This window comes from Cydia pomonella, chromosome 8 (genome assembly GCF_033807575.1).
Source record: "Cydia pomonella isolate Wapato2018A chromosome 8, ilCydPomo1, whole genome shotgun sequence".
Lineage (NCBI taxonomy): Eukaryota > Metazoa > Arthropoda > Insecta > Lepidoptera > Tortricidae > Cydia > Cydia pomonella.
Genome location: NC_084710.1, coordinates 14864450 through 14887389, shown reverse-complemented (window position 1 = coordinate 14887389; position 22940 = coordinate 14864450). Strand labels below are relative to the sequence as shown.

At 34.6% G+C, this 22940-nt stretch overlaps 1 protein-coding gene across 1 annotated transcript; it reads left to right on the top strand.

Annotated features, from left to right (window-relative positions):
- Positions 1-3275: 3275 nt before the first annotated feature.
- Positions 3276-19232, top strand: LOC133520658 (uncharacterized). The gene is made up of 8 exons (XM_061855214.1): positions 3276-4382; positions 5429-5677; positions 6149-6417; positions 8319-8505; positions 8585-8684; positions 8976-9080; positions 9169-9324; positions 9409-19232. The coding sequence occupies exons 1-8, from the start codon at positions 4240-4242 to the stop codon at positions 9460-9462; spliced, it is 1263 nt and encodes a 420-aa protein (XP_061711198.1). The 5' UTR covers positions 3276-4239; the 3' UTR covers positions 9463-19232.
- Positions 19233-22940: the final 3708 nt, after the last annotated feature.

Genomic DNA, 22940 nt, shown 5'->3' with positions numbered 1-22940 from the left:
CTGAATACGTTTTTCACCTTACGCCCATGTGACGGTAGCGAAAGGACCAAGCCACATGTTTTGACTGAGGTGTATAATTTGTGAAGCTACATACATCTTGTAGAGTTAGAAGCTTGGGTCTACCAGAGATCTGAAATTTTTTTGACAGTGCGAGCCTTATGGTTTCGCCTTGGCAACATTTTATATGAAAATGTTTTTGATGAGATTAAATTGACTACTACCTACCCCATATATTCTTATAGAGAAACCTGGCATTAAAATTGTGACAACTATAATAAAGCAGGGTGATATTATTTACAAATAACTAAATACTTTTAAAAAATTGCGGTGCTACAAAAATGTAAATTAGCGTTATTTTAATTCAGAAAACCATCTGCTAACAATATCGCAATGTTTGCAATTTGAAATTATGGATAATCTCAAGCCTCGAACTCGAGATTCCGGGATGCCAGACCGCCGATGATAGCTATTGTGGAAATATATAATGCAATTTTTTTTTTCCTTTTTAGTCAAACAATTTTTTTTTTTTCATTAATTCATGATTTTCATGAATTTACAAATACCCCCTTTCGTAATTACCTACCAATACCATTCGGCCATTACCAGTACTGTTAAACCGGGTGACATTGAAATGCAGGGGCGACTTTGATATAAAGTTTTTACTAATAATTTATAATAATATTTTTTTTATGCAGGTGGCCTAGCGGTAAGAGCGCGCGACTTGCAATCCGGAAGTCGCGGGTTCAAACCCCGACTCGTAACAGTGAGTTTTTCGGAACTTACGTATGAAATATCATTTGATATTAACCAGTCGCTTTTCGGTGAAGGAAAACATCGTGAGGAAACCGGGTTAATCCCTACAAAGGCCTAGTTTACCCTCTGGGTTGGAAGGCCAGATACCAGTCACTTTCGTAAAAACTAATGCCTACAGCAAATCTTGGGATTAGTTGTTAAGCGGATCCCAGGCTTCCTTGAGCCGTGGCAAAATGCCGGGACAACGTGAAGAAGAAGGTATTTTTATGTGGAATTCCTAAACTAGAATTATATAAGACCTGCCTATTTTATAACATGAACTTTACGAGAAAATAATGCATAATACCAAAGATGATTGAGTAAGATGCCTAAAATATTTCGTGCCTCAAATTTTACAGCTAAACTAATTTTGCGGTAACACTGATTGTCAAAAGTTGATGTTTGATAATTCAGTGACCGCAAAATATATGGCGCAGTACATCGCCATCTAGTTTGGATGTCAAAATAAAGCACGTTATTTTCTTAGACTTTACTTCTCTAATACAATCAATTACTGACCGTTTCAAAATTATCAAAGTAATCCCAAAATTACTTAAAGTCACCTCATTTTACGGTACATATTATATAAATATATTATATGTACAGCTTCAGAGTATGAGCGCTACAGTCTCATACATTGAAATTTTAGTTCCAATGTATTATGCAAAATTCGCAGAATCCAACTTAAAGCACGTCCCGGCTGTAATTTATATATTATCTAGACAACTAAGTTAGTTTTAGTACAACTTTGCTGATACACATAGGTATTGATGTAAAGAGTATACTCGTATTGCAAAATGTTATACGAAACAGATGTCCATTTGCTTCATATAATCTTTTTCATTACAAATTAGTTATGCCGTCGGCGTTGACGTATTAGATCCCAGTAAAATGTTTAGTTACTTTGAGAAGATTTAGAGAGCAAAAAATAAATACAAACTTGAATTATTATTCTTCTCTATTAGACTGTTTCCAAAGGGCAACCGTATAGCACAATCGAAATAGAACAAATTTCGAAATTTCTGGAACAGTCCTGAAAATCGCAGCCATCTTGGAAAATGTGTACCATCCTGGAGAAATTCCCATTTTACTCTAAATCTACGTTATCTAGGAAAATATGGTGTGAGACAAAATTAAATTATGAACGTTATTATTGATATGAATATGAATAATATCGTTCCTAAAAAATTCGAGCTTTGGGGACCACGAGAATGAGGCGCCCTCTTGAGAAGTATACGTTTTTTAATTTTTTTTCTATTTTTCTCAGAATCTATGAGTTTTATTTGAATATTAAGTACGGCGAAATGGAAGCTTGGAGAAAATGCGAATTTCTCCAGGATGGTACACCTTTTCCAAGATGGCTGCGATTCCTCGAGGTCCCCAAATATCAAATGGTGTGGACATTAATAAGGATCAAAGTCAAATGGCATTCTAAAAGTTATATCATGTGTCGAAAGATGGCAGTAAAACTGTGGCAACACAATTTTCTTCTACAATCCACCTCTATTTCAAATACTCTTTATGCTGCTATTTCAAACAGCAGTAATGGTTCTAGTTAGGTTTTAATTAACTAGATGGCGCTTTTATAATGTTGTCGGGGGTTTTCAAATTTTAAATTATAGAGTAATAAAATCGTTACTTACATATTACGACCTTACTACTTAGGGACCAACTAATATTGTTTTTATTAAATATTTTGATTTGTTTTTATACTAACCTAATCAAACAACTATTTATATATAAATTATAAACTGGAATAGATGTCCTGTACTAAAGACAAAGTGACCAAGAAAAAGTGGCCGACACGCTTAGTCTTTCAAAGATTGCATATACTCAAGAAATTAGGACGGTTATCGCCGTGTTCGGGTAGCCTAAAGTGCCTAGAGGTCCAGAATGATAGACGCGTAAGTTGAATTTATATCTGGCCTCCGCCACTGAAGGGCTTGTATATGACATCTATTTAACTTTATAACATAACTCAATAACTAAAAAACATTAAATTGAGCTTGAACTAAGAGAAAATGTCAGGTATTAAACTAAAATTTAGGTGCCTCGTCAAACTTTAAGTACATTTTCAATGTTACCATAAATTGAGGTGCTCGTTTCCATAACTACTCGTACTTCGCACGCGATACCGCTCGCGGCGTCTCCGCAAATCCCATGTAATTTGAACCTCGAAATTATGAACTAGAAAATAACGTGAACACCTAATAAAAGAGTAGGACAGCTAGTAAAATTCATTGGAAATAATCACTTAATCGAATAGCAGCCGTATTACGTGTTGTTTTGTATTTTGTCACGATTTTCAGGTTTCGGGTTTCAAATGTTTGACTACCGGTCGAGCCAAGTGGGTAGTCACCCTACCTGTGAAACCATTGGTCCTGGGTTTAAATCGGTTTAAATCCTGGTAAAGACATTTATTTGTGTCATGAACACAAATATTTGTTTTTTGGGTACAAATATGGGTTTTTCTATGTATATGATGTATATCGTTAGTCTTGTTAGTTTTTACTGCATATGAAGAATACTTAATATTTTTGATTGCCGGTGATATTTGAATTTCGATGTGGATGTCGCGTATTGAATTAGTGATTATTTAATCAGACTAAGAGAATTATCCAGGATGCAATTATTCAATGTCGTTAATTTAATTTACTCATCTTAATTTAATATACATTTTTGTACTTATAAATAATAATAATAATAAACCTGGCATCTTCACGACGGCATTTTCAGGGGCCCATCTAGTGGGCGGCGAGTCACCGCCTGCCTCGATAACTAGTGGAAACATTGTTATGGCAGGTGTCCGGACGTCTTTGCAATAACCCAGTCTCATTGTCCTCCCAAACTTCAATCCATAGACCGTTATACTGTTCATTTTTACTACAATAGTCCCAATGCCTGCTGCGACCGGTTCATGGGTGTCTATTGTTGCGCCTGTGAACGGGTTCCAGCAGGCGTTCTACATGACATTAAAGCTCTCCAAGGGGCCTCTACGTGTTGGATCTATATCCCCACGCAAGCCTATCACGCTGGACCATTGTAGGTAAGGGACTTTACAATTGACATACACGCTCATACCATACACCTTTGAATTATATATGTATATAAATAGTCCTTTTATTAATACACATGAAAGAACTATATTTGTGTTATTAAAAGAACTTATGTTGATTATTATTTCCAATTTCGTATGGGCGTTCGTTCCTCAAATCCTGTTATGACTGCAAGGTTTTTGTTTGTCATATCATACTCGTACTAAGTCCTCTAATTATATAGAGGCTTCATTCATGTATTGTGTACTGAAATAAAATAAATTAATACTCTTATAATATCTCTATATTCATGGTAAAAACGATAGCAAGTCCAAATCGCATACAGAATTGGCTACCTACTCGTATTCTTTAAGCATTTTCTCCTTGTTGCTGATGTGCACCAGTCGCAACAATGTTAGAAAAACTCAAACGACTATATAACAAATATGACTTTGACTATTCCACTGGGCAGGTTGACCCGTACAAGTTTCATTCTACCTTTTATTTTATTCTGAAAGCGTTTACGGTAATCGACGAACCTTTACCGATGTGGAGGTATGTAATTAAATTTATGCTTTTATTTGTTATTGACTGAAACATACTTAATCTAAATTTCACCGGTGGGAAAAGAGGAGGGAGCGAAAAGGACCTGTTTCACAATGTCCAAGTATTGTATAGCTAATTAACAAATAAATGAACTGTCAGATAAAACTTCCTGCGGAACTTAGCACTACCATTAGGCTTATTTAAAGATTGTGAAACGCCAACGATGACATTATCCATCAAATAAGTGGCAAGTAGCTTATTCAGGACTTTACTTGGACAATGTGAGACAGGCCCTAAGGCCCCTAAGTCTATCAAGCATCCAGTTCAGGAGTTGTTAATAGGTAATTTTTATTTGTGCTGGAGTCTATTGTCCTCAATTTTCACTAATTTACCTATTGTGTTTAATTATTTATTTATTTAAACTTTATTGCACAAATTTAAAATAAAGAGTACAAATGACGGACTTATCGCCTTAAGGCATTCTCTACCAGTCAACCATTAGGCTAAACAGAGACAGTTAGTTTGGTGCACGATTGTAAATAATATTATTATTATTATATTGTTTGTGTTTTATAAGTAGGTACTATTACTTCTAAAGAAATTTAATTATTTATTTATTTATTAATTATTTTTTTATTTAATTAGTTATTTATTTAAACTTTATTGCACAAAATTAAAATAAATAGTACAAATGACGGACTTAACGCCTTAAGGCATTCTCTACCAGTCAACCATTAGGCTAAACAGAGACAGTTAGTTTGGTGCACGATTGTAAATAATATTATTATTATTATATTGTTTGTGTTTTATAAGTAGGTACTATTACTTCTAAAGAAAACGGCAAGTTAAATTGTAACCTATTTTTATTTAGTTAAGGTCTTATTTTTCAATCATCGGATAAAGTTATCTGTCAGATAAATATGACACTCTCTTTTTCTTCATGCATGTGAAAGAAAGGGAGCGTGCTATATATATCTGACAGATAACTACATCTGATATTTGAAAATCAGACGTAAATGAAATATACCTAATATATCATATATATTATTCAACAGTTACGTTTCTCTTGCGGTAAATGTATTCGACGCAACAGTCGCTGTTTTTTTTGCTGGTATCGCAACTGTTCACGGTATTTCGTTACTTGATATATCAATCACAACCGAGGCCGGTGTGTACTGCATCGTGCTGATATACAAGTGCCTGATTCTCACCTGCACCCAACTTGACAAGGCACACTATCATTGTTTCTTGCGGGTTCTGCGGGAGGATTTTCGATATGTGTGTGCTGAAGGAGCTAAGTACAGGTAATTTCACCAAATTAGAAAATAAGCTGGTTTTTTTCACAGATAGTGTTTCACTTGAGTCTGCAAATTTAATTCCATAAAAACAAAAAATATATCAGTCTAGATATAATCACTTTTCGACAGAAAATAGGTACTGAGTACATATCTACTGTCGAAAAAGTGATAATCCTTTGTTACTCGCGTGGAAGATTTTACAACTGGAGTGGCATTTAAGAGCTTACCCCTCTGTCGAAACCTCGGGCAATGGTCATATGTATTGTATTGACAGACGTTTATCTGACATGGCTATTTGTACGTAACGTACGTAACGTAAAAAATTTGGCATGCCCCTCCCCCGCATAAATCGGCAGACTGATTTGTACAGAAAATTACAGACAAGGAACCTCCAGTTGTTAAATCCTCCAAGGTTACTCGTGTCAAAGGGCAAAAGTATTTTCATTTCCATGAAATATATTATTTGTTACATTACAGAGAGAGATTCTTCGAAAATCAACTGGAAACATGGAAAGTATCCCTGTGCTCTGTGATATTCACGTTTGGCATTGCAGTTGGCATGGCTTCTTTCGCTCTGGTGTCCCTCCTTTTCTACTTAATGACCAGAACTCCTGGCGACGGCAGTCAGAGACCTTTACTAGTTCCCTTTTGGTTCTGGGACCTGGACTTTGGAAAAACGCCTGTTTATGAAATAGCCTTAAACTTTTCGAATTTTTGCTTTGTAACTTATGCGTACAACTATGTTTGTGAGTATGGCTTGAACCGTTAATTTATATGTAGTTGTGTAATGTAGTAAACAGTTGTTAGACTCTTACGAAAGTTCATACTGAGATTTGTTTAATACTTTTGAAATGGAAACAATAACGTCAATAACATATTTATATGTCAATGTGTCGTACGATACTTATTTATCGTGTCAATTTAAGAAAATCTTGCATTATTGTTCACAGTTTTCATACAAATCATAATAAAAGTGTCAAAAGTTATTCGCGTCAGATATATTTTATCATGGTTGATTAATTTAAACCAAAATAAGACGAGAGGGGAGTGATTTTTGATACGAAAGCAGCGTAGGTACTACTTATGCGCGGTATAAAATTTCATAGATTAGTACGCCGTTGTAATTTTGATACCATAAGAATGAAAAATGTTCAAGTATCATTATTATTTTATCACCTCATACACGACGTTTCACTACACTGTTTTTTTTGCTGCACATTTTTAGTATCTACTTTCATTAAAAAGCGTCTATCTTGTTGCACTTTACGAAATGCACATATTATACCCATCACACCATCATAAACCCGCTGTCATGCGTTCAACAACCGCAAATTACGACCAGCATGTAATATAAATGATATGATATAATAAATGTCTTATCTGTGAAAATTATATTATTATAACATCAAACCCCATTTTGTTATTAAGAACATTCAAATTTGAAACTTCTTTGAAAAACAAAGGAATTTGATTTGACCTCAATTCTAATACCAGTTGAGAAGACGTTTTATTCGAAATTAAATGTCAATTGCATATAACACGTGGTGCGCAATGGCGGTCGTACCATGCAGTTTCTGAACACATAATACTTGTAGAGAGATTAGAGAGCTTATAATATACTCGTAGGGTGTTACCAAATTACCTATAGATATTTTAAGACATGGTACTTTACATTGAAACAATTAACTTTTAGTAGAAATGAAGAAAACGTTGTATATCATGTTTTGTTTTTATTTACCGAACGACAAAAAAATATGAATCCATCTAAACATAATTAACATGTACATTTAACTGACAAGATGCTTAACACTTTGTGTCATGTCAACGTATTATTTGATTAATCAACGTGAAGTGGCCAGACTGGCCAGTTAAAAGTTAGGGTCTATGTAGAATCTGTTCAATGAGGTCTCATTTATAAGTAATTCATTCTCTTATTAACAGGGTGTTTTTACATATCAAATTTGTTTTCCAATATTTAACTTATTACACATTACACATTATAAAACCTATAATGTTTCATACTTAAATATGTAAAAGGAGGCGGCGAGTACTATCATATGTAAAAATATTGGTAGCTAATTTGTTAGCGCCTTATATATGTGTTTGTAAATAAAGCAGTCTAGTAACTGTACATCGTTAGGCATTAAAACACTCATAATTCAGCCTATATTCGTCCCACTGCTGGGCACAGGCCTCCTCTCATGCGCGAGAGGACTCGGGCTCATTGGTACGAGCTAGGATTTGAACCGGCGACCTCCGGATTGAAAGTCGAACGTCATATCCACTCGGCCACCACCGCTTTTTTAAAATACACATGTTATCTTATTGTGAAACTTCCTTCGCTGGTTTCATGAACCCACGTTCGTGCTCAATGCCTTTCACTATGTAGCACTCCTATTACTTATGGAAAATTAGGAAGTCAATTAACTACTAGACTATCTCACTACGTTAATAAGTTTAAACCCGCTCACCTATGAGCTTATAGAATACATTTATTGCAATATAAAAAACATTAAAAAGCACCGAAAAAGCAGATTAAATGTAGAGGCAAATAAAGTACCTAGGTACTACGTTTTTAACGCCGAAGAGCTAATACCTACGTGTTTAAAACAATCCTCTCGCTCCCCAACCTGTCTTTTATTTACAGTTATGATACAAACTCAAGTGGTGTGGGTGAGGCAAATCGCAACAAAAGCCGATTTAGTTATTTGGGCCATCCAAGATCTTTTGCAGGACATCCACCCGGCTACCAACGAAAAAGAAAAAGTGCACTATGCAGAGTTAATTAAATACAGAATGAGAGAAATAGTCTCTCAACATCACTCCATGTACACGTAAGCGCACTCTCGTCTCCTGATTTAATGAACATCAGACTAAAAAATACTTCTAAACTAAATGTTATACATTTCACAGTTTGATGGAGGCCTACGCTGGAGTTTACAAGAAATTATTAATGTTTGAACAAAAACTTTGTGGCCCCGTGGTTTGCTTGACAGCCTACTGTACCGCCGAGGTAATTTAATCTTAAACTTGTTAAAAAATCTTTATTATCCACGACAGTTTGCATTTATAGAATTAAAATACAGGAAAAGCGTTTTACTTCGGGGTATCTAAGCCTGAAATATTGTGATTGGGTAAAGAGCAATTTTAATAGGTCAAATAAGATTTCGTAAAATTATGAAAGTAAAAGTGATTTCTCGCATTTCAAGATTGGGTATTCTTAGCTGAAAAAGAATAACTTTCAAGATCAGAATAAGATATTCCGAACACGGCACAGTTGATTAATATTTAATTTTCTTTTTAGAAATTGGACGAGGGAGAATTTAATGCTATACTAGTATTGCTTTGTATTGCAACAGTCACGTTAGTCTACATCCCGTGTTATTTGTGCACCTTTCTGGGATTAAAAGTAAGAATTGGAGACGAAAAAGTGTTAGTAAATTTAATATCTACGTTAGGTCATCAGTGAGATGAGAAATATTATTATGTTTTTATAGGTGAGATCAGTAAGTGATGCTTGTTGGAATATTTCGTTTTGGAACGCGGGTCGTGAGATACGTCCATACTTAGTTCTTATCATGCAGCGATCATTGCGCCCGCTCCCGCTTCAAGCCCCTGGCTTTGAAGAAATATCTATACAAACATTTTCCACCGTAAGTTCATAAGTTACTTCAATAGCGTCGTAAGAATAATCGATTTCATGGATATATTTTATTCAAATCCTTTTTTCCTTTCAGAAAATGACAAATGCATATTCATTATTCAACATGCTGCGGCAGACCAACATATAGAACTTTCTCGGTTCACTTTTAATTATAATTTGCACATAGCGTAGCGCCTACACTTACCGATCACTTTAAATATTTCCAAAACGAGATGATGATTGTATTTAAAATATAAATTTAATTGAGGTATACATTTAAATTAAAATATAAATTTAATTCAGATATACAGTTAAAAGTGTTAATTTTCATACAACGCGGCCTCTTACACTGACAGACTTACTTAAATCGTAACGAACACAACAACGCATTATATTCGCTACATAGGTATTTCTTATAAAATTAAGATAAATGCTAGTTTACTTTTGATTAAACACACCGTTAAAATTAGATCAGCTGTTAGTAGAACGGTTAGAGAGCCGTAAAATTCACGTCACGTAAAACTGGCGCCCAACATGGGGCCAAGTAAATACATTGTTGTTACCCACTAAGGCAATTATTTGCTTTAGTCGAGCTTGTTTTATTGTATTTTTGGTACTTACTGTAACAATAAAACAATATTTGAAATAAATAGTATTACTTGCTGTGTTAAAAACCTTCTTAATATTGTTATCTAAGTGTAATGTTTTAAGGCACAAGATACAGCATTGATTTAATTGAATCTAGCGCCGTATTGACAATCAAGTAGAATCCTTCTACTAGAAAACGTCACACAACTATTAAATATATATATATAAATATTTTTAAATGGGCAATAAACCGCCAGAATATGATTAAAATAAGGGAGGCACGTCGTATACAACACGTAAATTATCACGATCCAGTGAACATTGAAAATAGACAAGGAGGAAAGAGAAGAGCTTTATCCAATAATAATTCTCACTTGAATCGCTCTATTTGCTCGACGTCGCACGATCTGATATTGAATATGGATAAAGTGAATTATATTCAGAGTGGCGGGCAGCGTCGACTCGCAGAGTTTCAGATAAGAGGATTACTTACAAGTTATAATTGGTTCTCGCTATTCAAGTGAATAAGAGAAAAACCAAATGTCTTTCATAGCACCTCTAGAGATTGTAGATAAAGATCGTGCTTTCGTATTCCTTTTCAATGAAGCCTTTCAGCCGAGAAGGGCGAATAGCCTTTCCGGTTAAGATTATTAAGAAAGTATTCCGGTACTGATCTGTATCCAATTAACCTAGTATTCATATTAATAATTGAGGAACAGGGCCTTGTCTGCGCACCAAGGAGAGATAAGTTTCAGCATTTATTAAAAATCAACTAGATACTAAACGTTCAATGTACCATTAAATCATCCGTCTTCTATAAAAATCATCAGATTTTTTTAATCAATTATAGTACTTAACTTTTTTTTTTGTGTTGGACATTCATCGAAATAAAACATATTCTTAAATATGTAATTTTTTAACTAGGTACCTATATACAGCTTAAGAAAGCTAAACAATTGGGTACTTGTTAGTTATTGAAATCGTAAGTAGAACAATAACCCTAATTGAGCTGCTTTCATCAAATTAAAATAATTTATTATATCAGATGTTACTTTACAGAAATCCAAAATAAAACAATAATATTGCTTTTTCAAGTTTTTACTTTTAATTATAACCGGTTAGCATTCATTGACTATCACATTACTACATTATTTTAGTCATTAACACAAAATACGGAGTATCTGTATGCCCTGCTCTTTGGCGGCTGGTATGTAAAAAAGCCGTCACATTGAATGGGCACCATTAGGAGCTCTCAGCCCGGACATGTTTGTTGGTAACACAATTACCACTGCACCGACGGCGTCCTGCAATCTGATGCCGATTCAATTAACATCGAGGCTTACCTATTGTCTCTCTATTGGTTTATATGGGCGCTTTGAATGGATTTAGAAGTTGTTGAAAAATATTTCAATTCAAGCTCAATCATTAGTAATGTTTTTTTTAGTTCGTACGTATATATATTACCTTTAGATTGATGTAAAATAAACTTGATATGTTGAAAATTTTAGACCTAGAGAAAGACATTTAGGTTTCTTGTAGCAATTATTTAAGGGATATGATAACAAAATACATAATGTATATACTCGTATACAAAGAAATACTAATATATACAAAGAACTAGCTGAAATTTGATATAGGCCCTGGAGGCATTGTACCAAGAATGCTGGCGGCATTTCCTCATTGTATCGTAATAGTGATACTAGGGATATAATTAGCGCGTGGAACTTTTGTATAGAAGAGAGTAGGTAAATAAATTCACTGCGGCTTTCATCACAGGAAACGAAATTAATGGGTTACACGTGTAAAACGAATACATTGATACTGTAAAAAGGTCTACCGTCATCCCCTACAAAAGTGAATTTGTTCTCGGGAACCAATGTTCCCAAGAATCGGTAATTTAGGGAAATATTCAAATTTAGTAAATGTAAACATATGTTTGTTAACATTAAACCGGTCTTTTTGACGACCGGTCTGGCCTAGTGGGTAGTGACTCTGCCTATGAAGCCAATGGCCCCGGGTTCAAATCCTGGTAAGAGCATATATTTGTGTGATGAACACGGATATTTGTTTCTGAGTCATGGGTGTTTCTATGTATTTAAGTATTTATAATTATACTACATTAAATATATCGTTGTCTAGGTACCTACTGAGCTTACTGTGGGACTTAATCAATTTCTGTAATAATGTCCTATAATATTTATTTATTTATTATTTATTTATTTAAACCATTACGAGTGGACTAATGCATTATACAAAGTGCAAAAAATCAACATCGATTTACTTTTTAAGTAAATTCTCGATGCTACTAGGAATATTTCCAATGTTACTCGGTATTTTCCCAATCTTACTTGGAAGTATTCCCCTTGACTGGGCATACTCAAAACCAATTGAATTTCAGAAGGTTGTTTTTCAAGACATGCGTAATTTAATGACATAATCCGTCGGTCTCTTGCCACCATCAATGTGCCTACTCTTCTTGAGCCGACTGGCATTATCAGGGGTTTCCTTGATTCCTTGGAGCTTGGGACGAATGTAAGTATAGGATGCTACCTGCGTAGACACATTGGCACCGTACCACCGCCAGCGGACTATGGCAAAAGCGAGCGCAGTGGCGGAAAGCGTCGAAATTTTGAAACGTAAAAAAAGTAAGAGCCTCGGTAGAGAGTACAATTTTGTACCATTTAGCGTTGAAACTCCAGATCCATGGGGTCTCAGCGTGCAAGTTTTATGCAGAAATAGATGCGTCTGGTTGACATAACTGGTGACCGAAGAGCTGGCGGCTTCCTCGCACAACGTATCAGTATTGCGATACAACGACGAAATGCCGCCAGCATCCTTGGTACAATGCCTCAGTTATAGTAATCCTCCGTATATATCCATAGTCCTCCCACCTCCCACCGTATCTGCCCGTATGTTCGCAATAAACTCAAAAATTACTGAACGAATTTACATTTGAATAGAGTGATTCTTGTGGAATGTTTGTGTTAATTGGTTGAAATATTATGATGCTTACTAATGACGTTTGAAAAGATCGCGCTGGCTCGGTCCTTTAATCGAAAACGTTGCCCAGTTCTTTTAAGATATAACATTATATATTGCAAAGTTATTTATGAGCCAAAACATTGCTCTTTTGCTTCATCGTCACAAATATAGTTACTGATAAACTCATAACATATAAGCTTACGTTTATATTATAAAATAAATAATGTGTAAATGTATACTGTTTCGCAACTTTCCGCTAACAAATCTGAGTAAAAGACATAGCTCTTGCCACGAGTTAAAAAGAAGTAAACATAATTAAGCCATTTCTATATTTCCAATTGAATTAACTAAGTATTACGTAAGAACAGTAATGCATTCACAGGTATACATAAATAAATGATAAACCTTAAGTAATAAATCTTTATTTCCAGAAATTCAAATTACAGAATGTAGCAGGGGTCTCCGCACTAGGCTTCGCCTGTATCGCGGGGTACCAGGAATACATTAACCAACAGAATAAAAGTGACAAACATAAAGTCCAGCATTTGGCAAAATAACTTAGTTATAACTAACAATCATATTGCAATACAATGAAAGTATAGTATGTACATTATAGTCTGACTATACATACTTACCTATGTATAAATTAGCTACTCGTAGATTATCAAACATAACTTCTGTCTCGGCATAACTAAGAGTACTTAAGAAATTAAATACGAGTTTTTTTACTTCTATAGTGGTGCTAGATCTAAGGTTACAACACCGTTTAAGTGTGGAATTGTAAATTGTCACTCGAATGCGACTTCCAAAACGTTTCCCAAAGGAGGAACGTACTTCGGAAATTGGTAAACTGAAAATGCGGTTTTGAACTAAGGTGTTATATGCAGGCAATGTTTTAGAGACTCTGTGTGTGTGTATAAACAGATTTTGTGTTGTATATTAATTAATTTTGGGAATATTACCGGAAACAATAGAAATTACTGGGAATATTCCCAAATAGTAAATTAATTTACCGACGGCACAACACTATTTGCAGGTACAGGAGTTTATCTTCTGTGACAAATGGTCTAAGATATGCCCTAACACATAACCATCGGCTTTAAACGATGAAAAAAGTTCAAATACACGAAATAAAATGCGTTTGTACGGGACAGTTTGTGGAATGCATCTAATGTCCCTACTTTAATTCCCACGTCCCACGCCAATCCATATGCGATATTGGACCTAATTTCACTTCACTGCAATACGTTCCTTATACGAAGCACTTGTAAAAACCAGTGACATTCCGGGAGTGCCGACATAAGTGAAAACTTGAACAATAACGTGTGTATTTTGTCAGGAAATTTTTTAAGCTTTACTAGATGTCGGTTGCGGTAGTGGTAACAGTGTACCGCGAGTTCAATGTTTTTATCCCCATCTCAAAAAATACCCAACGCGCCTAAAGAAGTGTTCACTTCAAAAAGTATAACTAATAATATAAGTATGTCAAATTCTTGTTTCATCTTATATGAATCGGACCTTTCCATGACCTTTGTGATAAAAATCCATCCCTCCGTCCATCGCGAGTTGTCCACCGCACTCGCGGTCACGCTGGAAGCTATTTGCCGGACTGACATTATCGTAGCGGCGAATTTTCTACAATCTCTGTCCTTTTGTGTCCGCAACTGGTCGTGACATGTCAATTACGATATCCTGCGAGCTTCTGCGGTCGTTACAAGCGGGGCGTCAGTACGTATCAAAGGATGTGACCATAATCTAATAATACTATATTTTATACCCGCTAGTGCAAGCGTGTCTCATTACTTAGTTTGAGTAAGTATAGCATGAGTGCTGATGTGATAACATTGAAGTAAATAAAAGTTCCTGAGGTTAGTAACAGTTATTGGTTTCACAAGGGGACAAACTTGTTGTTTAACCGCTCGTTTTACACCATAAACAAGTAGGTAAGCATAGAATGCTCACTCCATACATCAGTTTTCTTACCAGAACGCTTAATATGACTACGAAAATATAGTCTATGCTTACTTATTTATCTATGCTTTACACCGAGTAATGCAATGTTTGGTACAGAGATAAGAAAACTGGGGGAAAACTTAAACAGTGTGCTATGACCAAGTATGATCAATGTGTGTGTCTAGCCCTTAACTTATATATGTCAATAAACTATATAAACCCTGAGCATTTTCTCAACTTTTAACATAAAATTCGTCTTTACTTCAATAAGAATATTTCCTGTATTTAAAATACATTATTTCACACCATTAATGAAATAAAGCACAAGAACATAATATGTTCTTGTTATAAGTCACAAATACTATTTTATAAATCGGATATAAAGAAATAAAAAAGGTGAGTTGATATATGACTATATCAGTTTTTTTTTCACAGCTCTAAAAAAGAAACTATTTTGACTAGTAGAAAAGTACCCTATTGCGAGTTGCAGTAGCGGCCTTGCTAAAAGCCGTTTGCCGGACGGACATTACCGTGGCGGCAATTTTTCTACAATTTCTGCCCTTTTATATGCGCAACTGGTGGTGACATGTCATTACCATGTCCTACTAGCTTTTGCGGTCTACACGACGTGAGTAGATATTTATACATTTAATTATAATTGTTTCGTTATATATTAGGGATCTTTATAAACTTTACTTTTAGGTTTTCTTATAATAAATATGTTATCTAACTACTAATAAAGCTAGTAATATACCAGAACACGTAGTCTGTGTAAGCATTTTGCTAAAAACTAGGAAAAAAATAAGAAGGTAAAACATATTTACTGAAGAACCCAAAAGTATCACACACAAAAGTAACAAGTAGCCGCTGACTTCCCTATAGATCATTCAGATAAAAATATCTCCGTGACATATCAATGCAAGAAAAACTATTGAAACATAACAAAAGCACGAGTGTAAAGTAGCGCGTCGTGATTTCCGGCGTAGCTCAATAGAATAGCACTAAAAGCAACACTTTAACTGACCATCGGTGGGCCTTATGTCCTCACAATAAGGTTTACATTTTGTCAGTTAACAGTGTTGAACACTTGAACAGTACTGTGACGAGCCTCCAGCGCGGAGGAAATAAGATGCCACTCAGAACACCGCTGACGGCCGGACGCGGACGTCACGTATCCTGTGCAGTCACAGATGTGACACTTGTGAACTAAATATTTTCCAATAAATAGGGAATGGCTCTTTTCGGAAATTTTATCGCTAGGACGTTTATTGTAAAATGTTTTCGGAGAGACAAGAATTAATGTTAATAAGGAAATTTAGACTTGTTTTTCGTGTATACTGTAATCTTGTATTATACACAGGAGCTTAATATATACATATATATTTTCTTTCAATAGATAACAATGGTCCATAATGGTTAGTAACATTTAAGATTTAAAATTGTGCTAGTAGAACAAAAACAAAAAGCGAACAAGCAAAAAACAATCACCTGGTAGCGGTCACGATACACTCAAAATGTCGCACAATAGGTGAGTCGTATCGGCTCGCTACAGTACCTACCTAACCAGGATGGTGTTGGTGGGCTGTTTAATGTTTATTTTTATAATATTAAAATATGAAGTTATTATTTATTTAAATACTATGTTTTTTTTGTAGTTACTATTCTAACATGGGTTAATTTTTCAATAAAAAAGAAAATGATTATTCATTTTCTATTTCTTGGCTATTTTCATTTTCCATCTCGATATCTGTAGCGTAATGGCAATGGATGCCAACATTAAATTTGATGATAATGAAAGGTATTGGTATGGTTGGGAATGAATTGAGGTATTGTAGATTATCTAGTGCTTTCAACACATTATGGCCATTCACCGGTCATAAAATCAAAGGTGGCTAAGTCGTTCAGTTATTGAATAATTATGTTTTTACCACACCAATCGGGTAAAGACTCTCTTGATTGTTCAAAAACAGATGAGAAAGTTGCTTTTTATCCACATGTGTGCCAAAGTAGTCTGATGCAAATTCTGAGTTGTTTCCATAAGTTGGCTGCTAAAAATGGCTTTTAAATAATGATTTTGAATGATAAATATTTAATAACATTCTATTGGATTGGATTTGTTCATTTTGTTTGATATTTTACAGTTAGTGTTTTACTCGCGTTGATGCGGTGAAAAATTTTGTGTTTCACTCGGTGGCAAAATTTGTTTAACCCTCGTGCCTTAATACCCTCGCAACGCTCAAGATTCACCATTTCGCACCACTCGCTATGCTTGTGGTTTAATTTTGGAATATTTCGCTTGCAAACTTGCCCCCTTGTAAAACAAATAACTATTATCTTGTCCATTAGGATAGGATAAATATAAATTAACATTTTAAACAAAATTAGTATTATAAAAATATGGAAAATATTGTATTCAGAAGAAAGGCATCTCCTCGTTTATTTTTAATGACATAAACTGGATAGTTTTAATGGTGCAAACAGTTTATGTGATCGTTCATATTTCTAAATAAAGTTAACTATTTCAATATATAAACAGTATTTTCAAATCAATCACAGGTACAAGCAAAGTTATGGCGATACTATTTTTTATAGTATCTACCTATATTCATAGAAAAAATTTAGTTACAGAAATAAGAATAGCAAATCATCAATTTCAAAAAAGGAGGTTTAAAAAGTTAACCTTTGAAATATTGACTTACTCAAAGCATTATAGACTAAACTCACGCCCATGGGTGTACTTACTTACCCTTGCAAGTAAAACTCATAATACTCTTCGCAGGTACATTAGACTTAAACTACCATTCAATTCTCACCGTTCGTGCACAGAAAAGGTACAGCGAGAAACTTGTCTTCTTACCCACGAATACAACAACGCAACGCATCAAATTCGAAGATATGAATAATAACTAAATAAATAAAACCGACTTCAATAAGGTAAAATAAATTATTATCATATTTTAGTATATTAAGTATGCGTTGCAACTATTTAAATTTACAATATTTTAAACGTGTAACTGTTTTTCACTCGGACGTTTACCAAACAGCCCGATTCCTAAAAATACGATATGAATTGGGTAGTGTCAAAAGTAGCGGTTTTGATTGACGAAACCTCACTTTTGACACTGACATATCGAATCCATATCGTATGTTTAGCATTATGTTTGACGAATCTTAAAGTTCGAATCGGGCCGAAATACTTACTTATACAGCTTCAGTAATTTGTGCAAGTGTTACATACAAAAATTCTACTCGCACTAATTTTTTGTATAACATTTTTGGCAACGAAAACTAGCACCAGACATAGATATAAATATGTTACGTAAATGTTTATGCCAAGTTTCATGTAACTTAAAATCAGAGCGTAACTTAGATTATATGGAAGTGAAAGTGACTTTGGCGGCGGGTTATTGTGACCACTGACATAAATGTACTACATACTAGATACGCTATCGAGAACAACTAGTGTCCGCCATTTTCGGCGTTTAACGTCTGTCACTAAGCTTAAGAATAATAGCTAGTCAGAGGCGAAACTGTTCATTTTCTGACAAAATACGTACTGTAAAGATAACATTTATTTATTGACATTAAAGTGTAATGATTTTTGTTTTTTTTTGTGACACGGCCGATATAAAAAATTATAAAAATTGTCTTAAAACCTTTTGTGTTTGACTCTCGTACTTGTAGCAATTTTGATCAAATTGCACTTATAACATAATATATTCTTTAAATATAATAATAACACTTCTAAAAATTTATATATCATGTTTGTGTATATATTCCACAAACATTAGAATACATTTTCATAAAGCATAAAGGCATTTTAAATTTTTATTATTTTTTTAATTTTCATTACTTGTGTGGCATCTCGCCGGAGACGTAAGTAAACGCAATGAAGTGCGGCACTTCAATGAGGTGTGGAATCATTTTGTTGGAGATGCCGACTTTAGATTTCAATGAATGTGACTCTTTAAAACCGAGCTACGGCATAGTTATCTTTTCTGCGAGCATGGGTAAGGTATTGTTATTACCAAATCAAGTTAACGTTTGAGGAGAACGACTTCACGGACTGTTGGGTTACTGGTATTGGCGTAATGTCAGAACATAAACACTAACTGACTAATCAACTAAGTATATGACTCCAGCATTAGATAAGTGTTCATTCTGGACGAAAATAGTACATTACGATACAAGTGCGAAAAATAGGAAATTCGAAACGAGTGGCGATAAATTAAAACACGACCGAAGGGAGTGTTTTAAATCGACACGAGTTGCGAATTACCTATTCGCACATGTATCGTACAACGTTTTACAGTACATATGGCCCTTTAAATGTTCGACACAGTAACATAATATGCTACTTCTCGCACTAGTGCTATAAAGTAGCCCCATATGTACTGTAAATAGTTGTTTTCGTAAAGTATTACATATCTAGAACAAGACAAGCAAGGAATAACATAATTTGATTGTTTATTATAAATCTTATACCTTTAAACGAGCAATTCTTGTATATATATATATATATATATATATATATATATTTCTGTGATCTCGGAAACGGCTCTAACGATTTCGCTGAAATTTGGTATATGGGGGTTTTTGGGGGTATACAATCTATCTAGATTAGTCTTATGTTTGGGAAAATGCGTGTTTTCGAGTTTTCATGCGTTATTCTTTCGACGCAGAATATGGTCGCTAATTTCGTGTTGCCGGCCACTGTACGTCTGGTTCAGCGGGTTAAGACGCGAACTGCTAAACGAGTGTTACGGGTTCGAATCTCGCCCGGTGACTAACTTTTTTTTTTTTTATATATGTTCAAGTTTATATATAATTTTTTAATTTTTGTTGCTTTAGACAAGTTTAATTTAGTAAAAGCTCGGTCACCGAGGTACTAAATATAAATATTTTTTACTGCGCACCACTTGAAAAGAGAATATAGAAAAAACATACAGATAATAACCTAACTAATAACTGACAACCATTTAATGAATACCTAATAATAACAGTGACACTGAGCATTTAGTGTAACCTTCATAGAAAAAAATATTTTCATTTCTCATGCTCTGAATGAGAGTCATTGTTGTTCTGTAAAATGTGCAGAAAGTGACACTTTTTTTTCTACGGTAAGCAATTGAAATTTGGTTTTAAATGAATTAGTTATAAAGTTTCCATTCTGATATTTAACTCTCGATTTCATAAATTACGATACTTTTACTTTAATGCTTAATTGAAAGTACATAGTCATGATTTAAAAAAAAAACACATGTAAGTATTTTACTTTCTTCGTATTCAAAATGAAAAATAGAGTGCTTTACTCGGGTGAAAGGCATCATTTCAGCCTCGGAGTATTGCCGTAAACCACCTCTGTAGAAATGAGTGCCTTTCATCCCTTGGTTAACAATGTACTAATATATAATTGCGCTGATCCGATAGAGTAATACCTAGATAATTTCTCGGGCACTGTGCAAACGAAACACCAGCAGAATTATCAGTATATGTACCTACAAGAAATGATTGTATAACACTTCCAACTACCGGGAATAACAAAAGTAAGATACCTATATAGTAAACACCCCTATAATGGAACAGGCACCAGTAATGGGATGGTATAGACAAATCCTGTAAAACGAGTATTTACCATTAGTTTTTAATCGCTGGCAACATTTTACCGTAAACAAGACCCAAAGAACTGGTCAAGTTTAATTTTTCATTGTTATTTATTAGTTTGAAAATTAATGGCGACATACATCCCATTACTGGATCAAAAAACCATAGTTTTAATTGGTGAATAATATTGAAACCAATTGCAGTAGCTGTCATTAAATATGTAGAAAACATAAAGGACGAACTGGACATTCAACTTTTAAAGCATAAAGCGGTAGAAATTGTACAGTTGTCGGTGAAATATCAAAAATACTCCAAATTTTCTCTTAAATGTCCCATGATTGGTACCGTTAACATATTAATACAAAAGAAATACTGACATTTATTTCTATAGATTCTCTACCTCCAGGTTAAGATTAAGTACGAGTATAACCAAACACATGGGTGGGATCGCGTCGGAATATTATTTATGCAAACTATAGTATTCAAACACTGCCAAAGATCCCACGGCAAACATTATGATTCTGATTAAATTGGTTTCTTGTGTGCCAATGTAACAATTATTTGTTTTAAGTTTCGATCGTTTGACGAATTTCTTCTGTTCGGATTCTAGTGCTTTGTAAATAATAAATGAAAAAGGTTTTAGCAATTGGGGCATAATCAACTTGTTTGTTGTCTAATATTGTTTTACTAGTCATCTCATAGATATCAATTTCTGTGAGTCATCCTAATAGGATACTTATAACAAAGTATGTTGTTATAAAGGAGCAAAATCTATTTAACTTTATGCTCACCTTTATTTAACTGTAAAAATTAAAATGTTTCCTTAAACCGCTAAAATACCCCACCTTTCGGCCCGAAGTCTACACTCGATATGGTGCCCTGTTGCGCGGAATATTCACTACAAACTCATCTCAACGGATCCTCAACATGTTGTGGATGATCCTGTGCACATTACATATTTACAAAATCAGTTATTGTCATAATATATGTCCACCAGCTGACGTAGTGATCGCGCTTATCTTATACTAACGCGCGGTATCAAAAAATACCGTACTAATGCTGTGTCATCTAAACTTCTAAAGGATACATTCGGATTGAAACTCCACCAGCGTTCGTCCCGCAGCGTTGATGTGTAGAATAATTTTTTCTGTAATCTTAAATCTATTGCAACAATAATGCTGTGCGCACTGCAACACTGTATATTAAGGTAAGTAGCAGCAGTATTAATGACAGAACACAGAACAGAACTAGGCAGAACGTACCTGAGTTTTGTCGTTATACCGGGTGTACGGTAATTAATGAACAACCCTGACCACCGACAGGGCTTAAGCTGATCCAGAAAATGGACTTCTTAAATGTTTGGTGAAAGTTTCGTGGTTTTCGAAATAATAACTTTTACCAGACCTACAAGTCCATTTTCTGGGCCAGACTAAGGTGCCCTGTCATTGGTTAGAAGGTTATCCATTAATTACCGGACATTCGGTGTATATTAGGTATGTACCTACCAATGTAACTAAGAATAGGAAAGTACATCTATGCTTTATTTTTATTGCTCAATATTTACTGGATTTTCCAGTTATTGCAGTTGATCATCGCGTGCCACTAACACACTTGGGCCGCTAATCTGATCTATACACGTAATCAATTTCCCGTCGTTAATTATCATGTAATGGATGTCCGCTCCAAGTAATCATGCAGTTTCTACTAGTATTGTACTATTCAGTAATCCTTCGTAAATCCACGATGTACAGTCAGCGTCAAATACTTTGTAGCAACGAAAGTGGCCAAATAGTTCTTTACACCATATATTTAGTATGGTGTACCGAACTATTTGGCCACTTTGACTGCTACAAAGTATTTGACGCTGACTGTACGTGACTGACAACCAATTAGTTCTAAACTATATTATGAATTAGAAATGTAGGCTCGTAATGTAAAAGGACTGTGTAGGTGTATGTTTGCTCATTGAGTGTAGTGAAAAAGTCCCCACGCCTTTGCTGTTTTTTGGGGATGTGTCATAGTAAAAGTTCTTTGGAGTTATCAGCTCATCATAAAATCGACTTGAGAATATTTCCAAAAGTTGAAAAACAACCTGTAAGTATGATTTCATTAGATCCATTTCTTCATTAAATTACAGTAGAACCTCGCTAACTCGAACCTCGATAAGACGAAATTCTCGTTGACAAGAAATAAAATGCTATTCCCTTACTTTCAAAGCCCAAAACCTCCATAACTCGAAATATTTAACCTAATTAACACGAATTAACCAACGATTCCCTTCACGGCTATCCAGTAGAAATTTTACCTCTACAACTCGAAAACTGAAACTGACTCTACTATAACTCGAGAAAATAATCGTATTCTGTTTTATCACCTCTATATCTCAAAATTATTTATCAACAGACCGATATTAACTCAAAGTAAAGTACGGTCTTACTTTACGCGTATGTTCCTTACCTCTCTAATACGAATATTTCATTCATTTTACCTCTGTAACTC

Coding starts and splice junctions, on each gene's coding strand:
- LOC133520658 (XM_061855214.1), top strand. CDS start 4,240: ATGTTAGAAAAACTCAAACGACTATATAACAAATATGACTTTGACTAT. Junction 4,383..5,428: donor GAACCTTTACCGATGTGGAG/GTATGTAATTAA, acceptor ATTATTCAACAG/TTACGTTTCTCTTGCGGTAA. Junction 8,685..8,975: donor CAGCCTACTGTACCGCCGAG/GTAATTTAATCT, acceptor TTTTCTTTTTAG/AAATTGGACGAGGGAGAATT.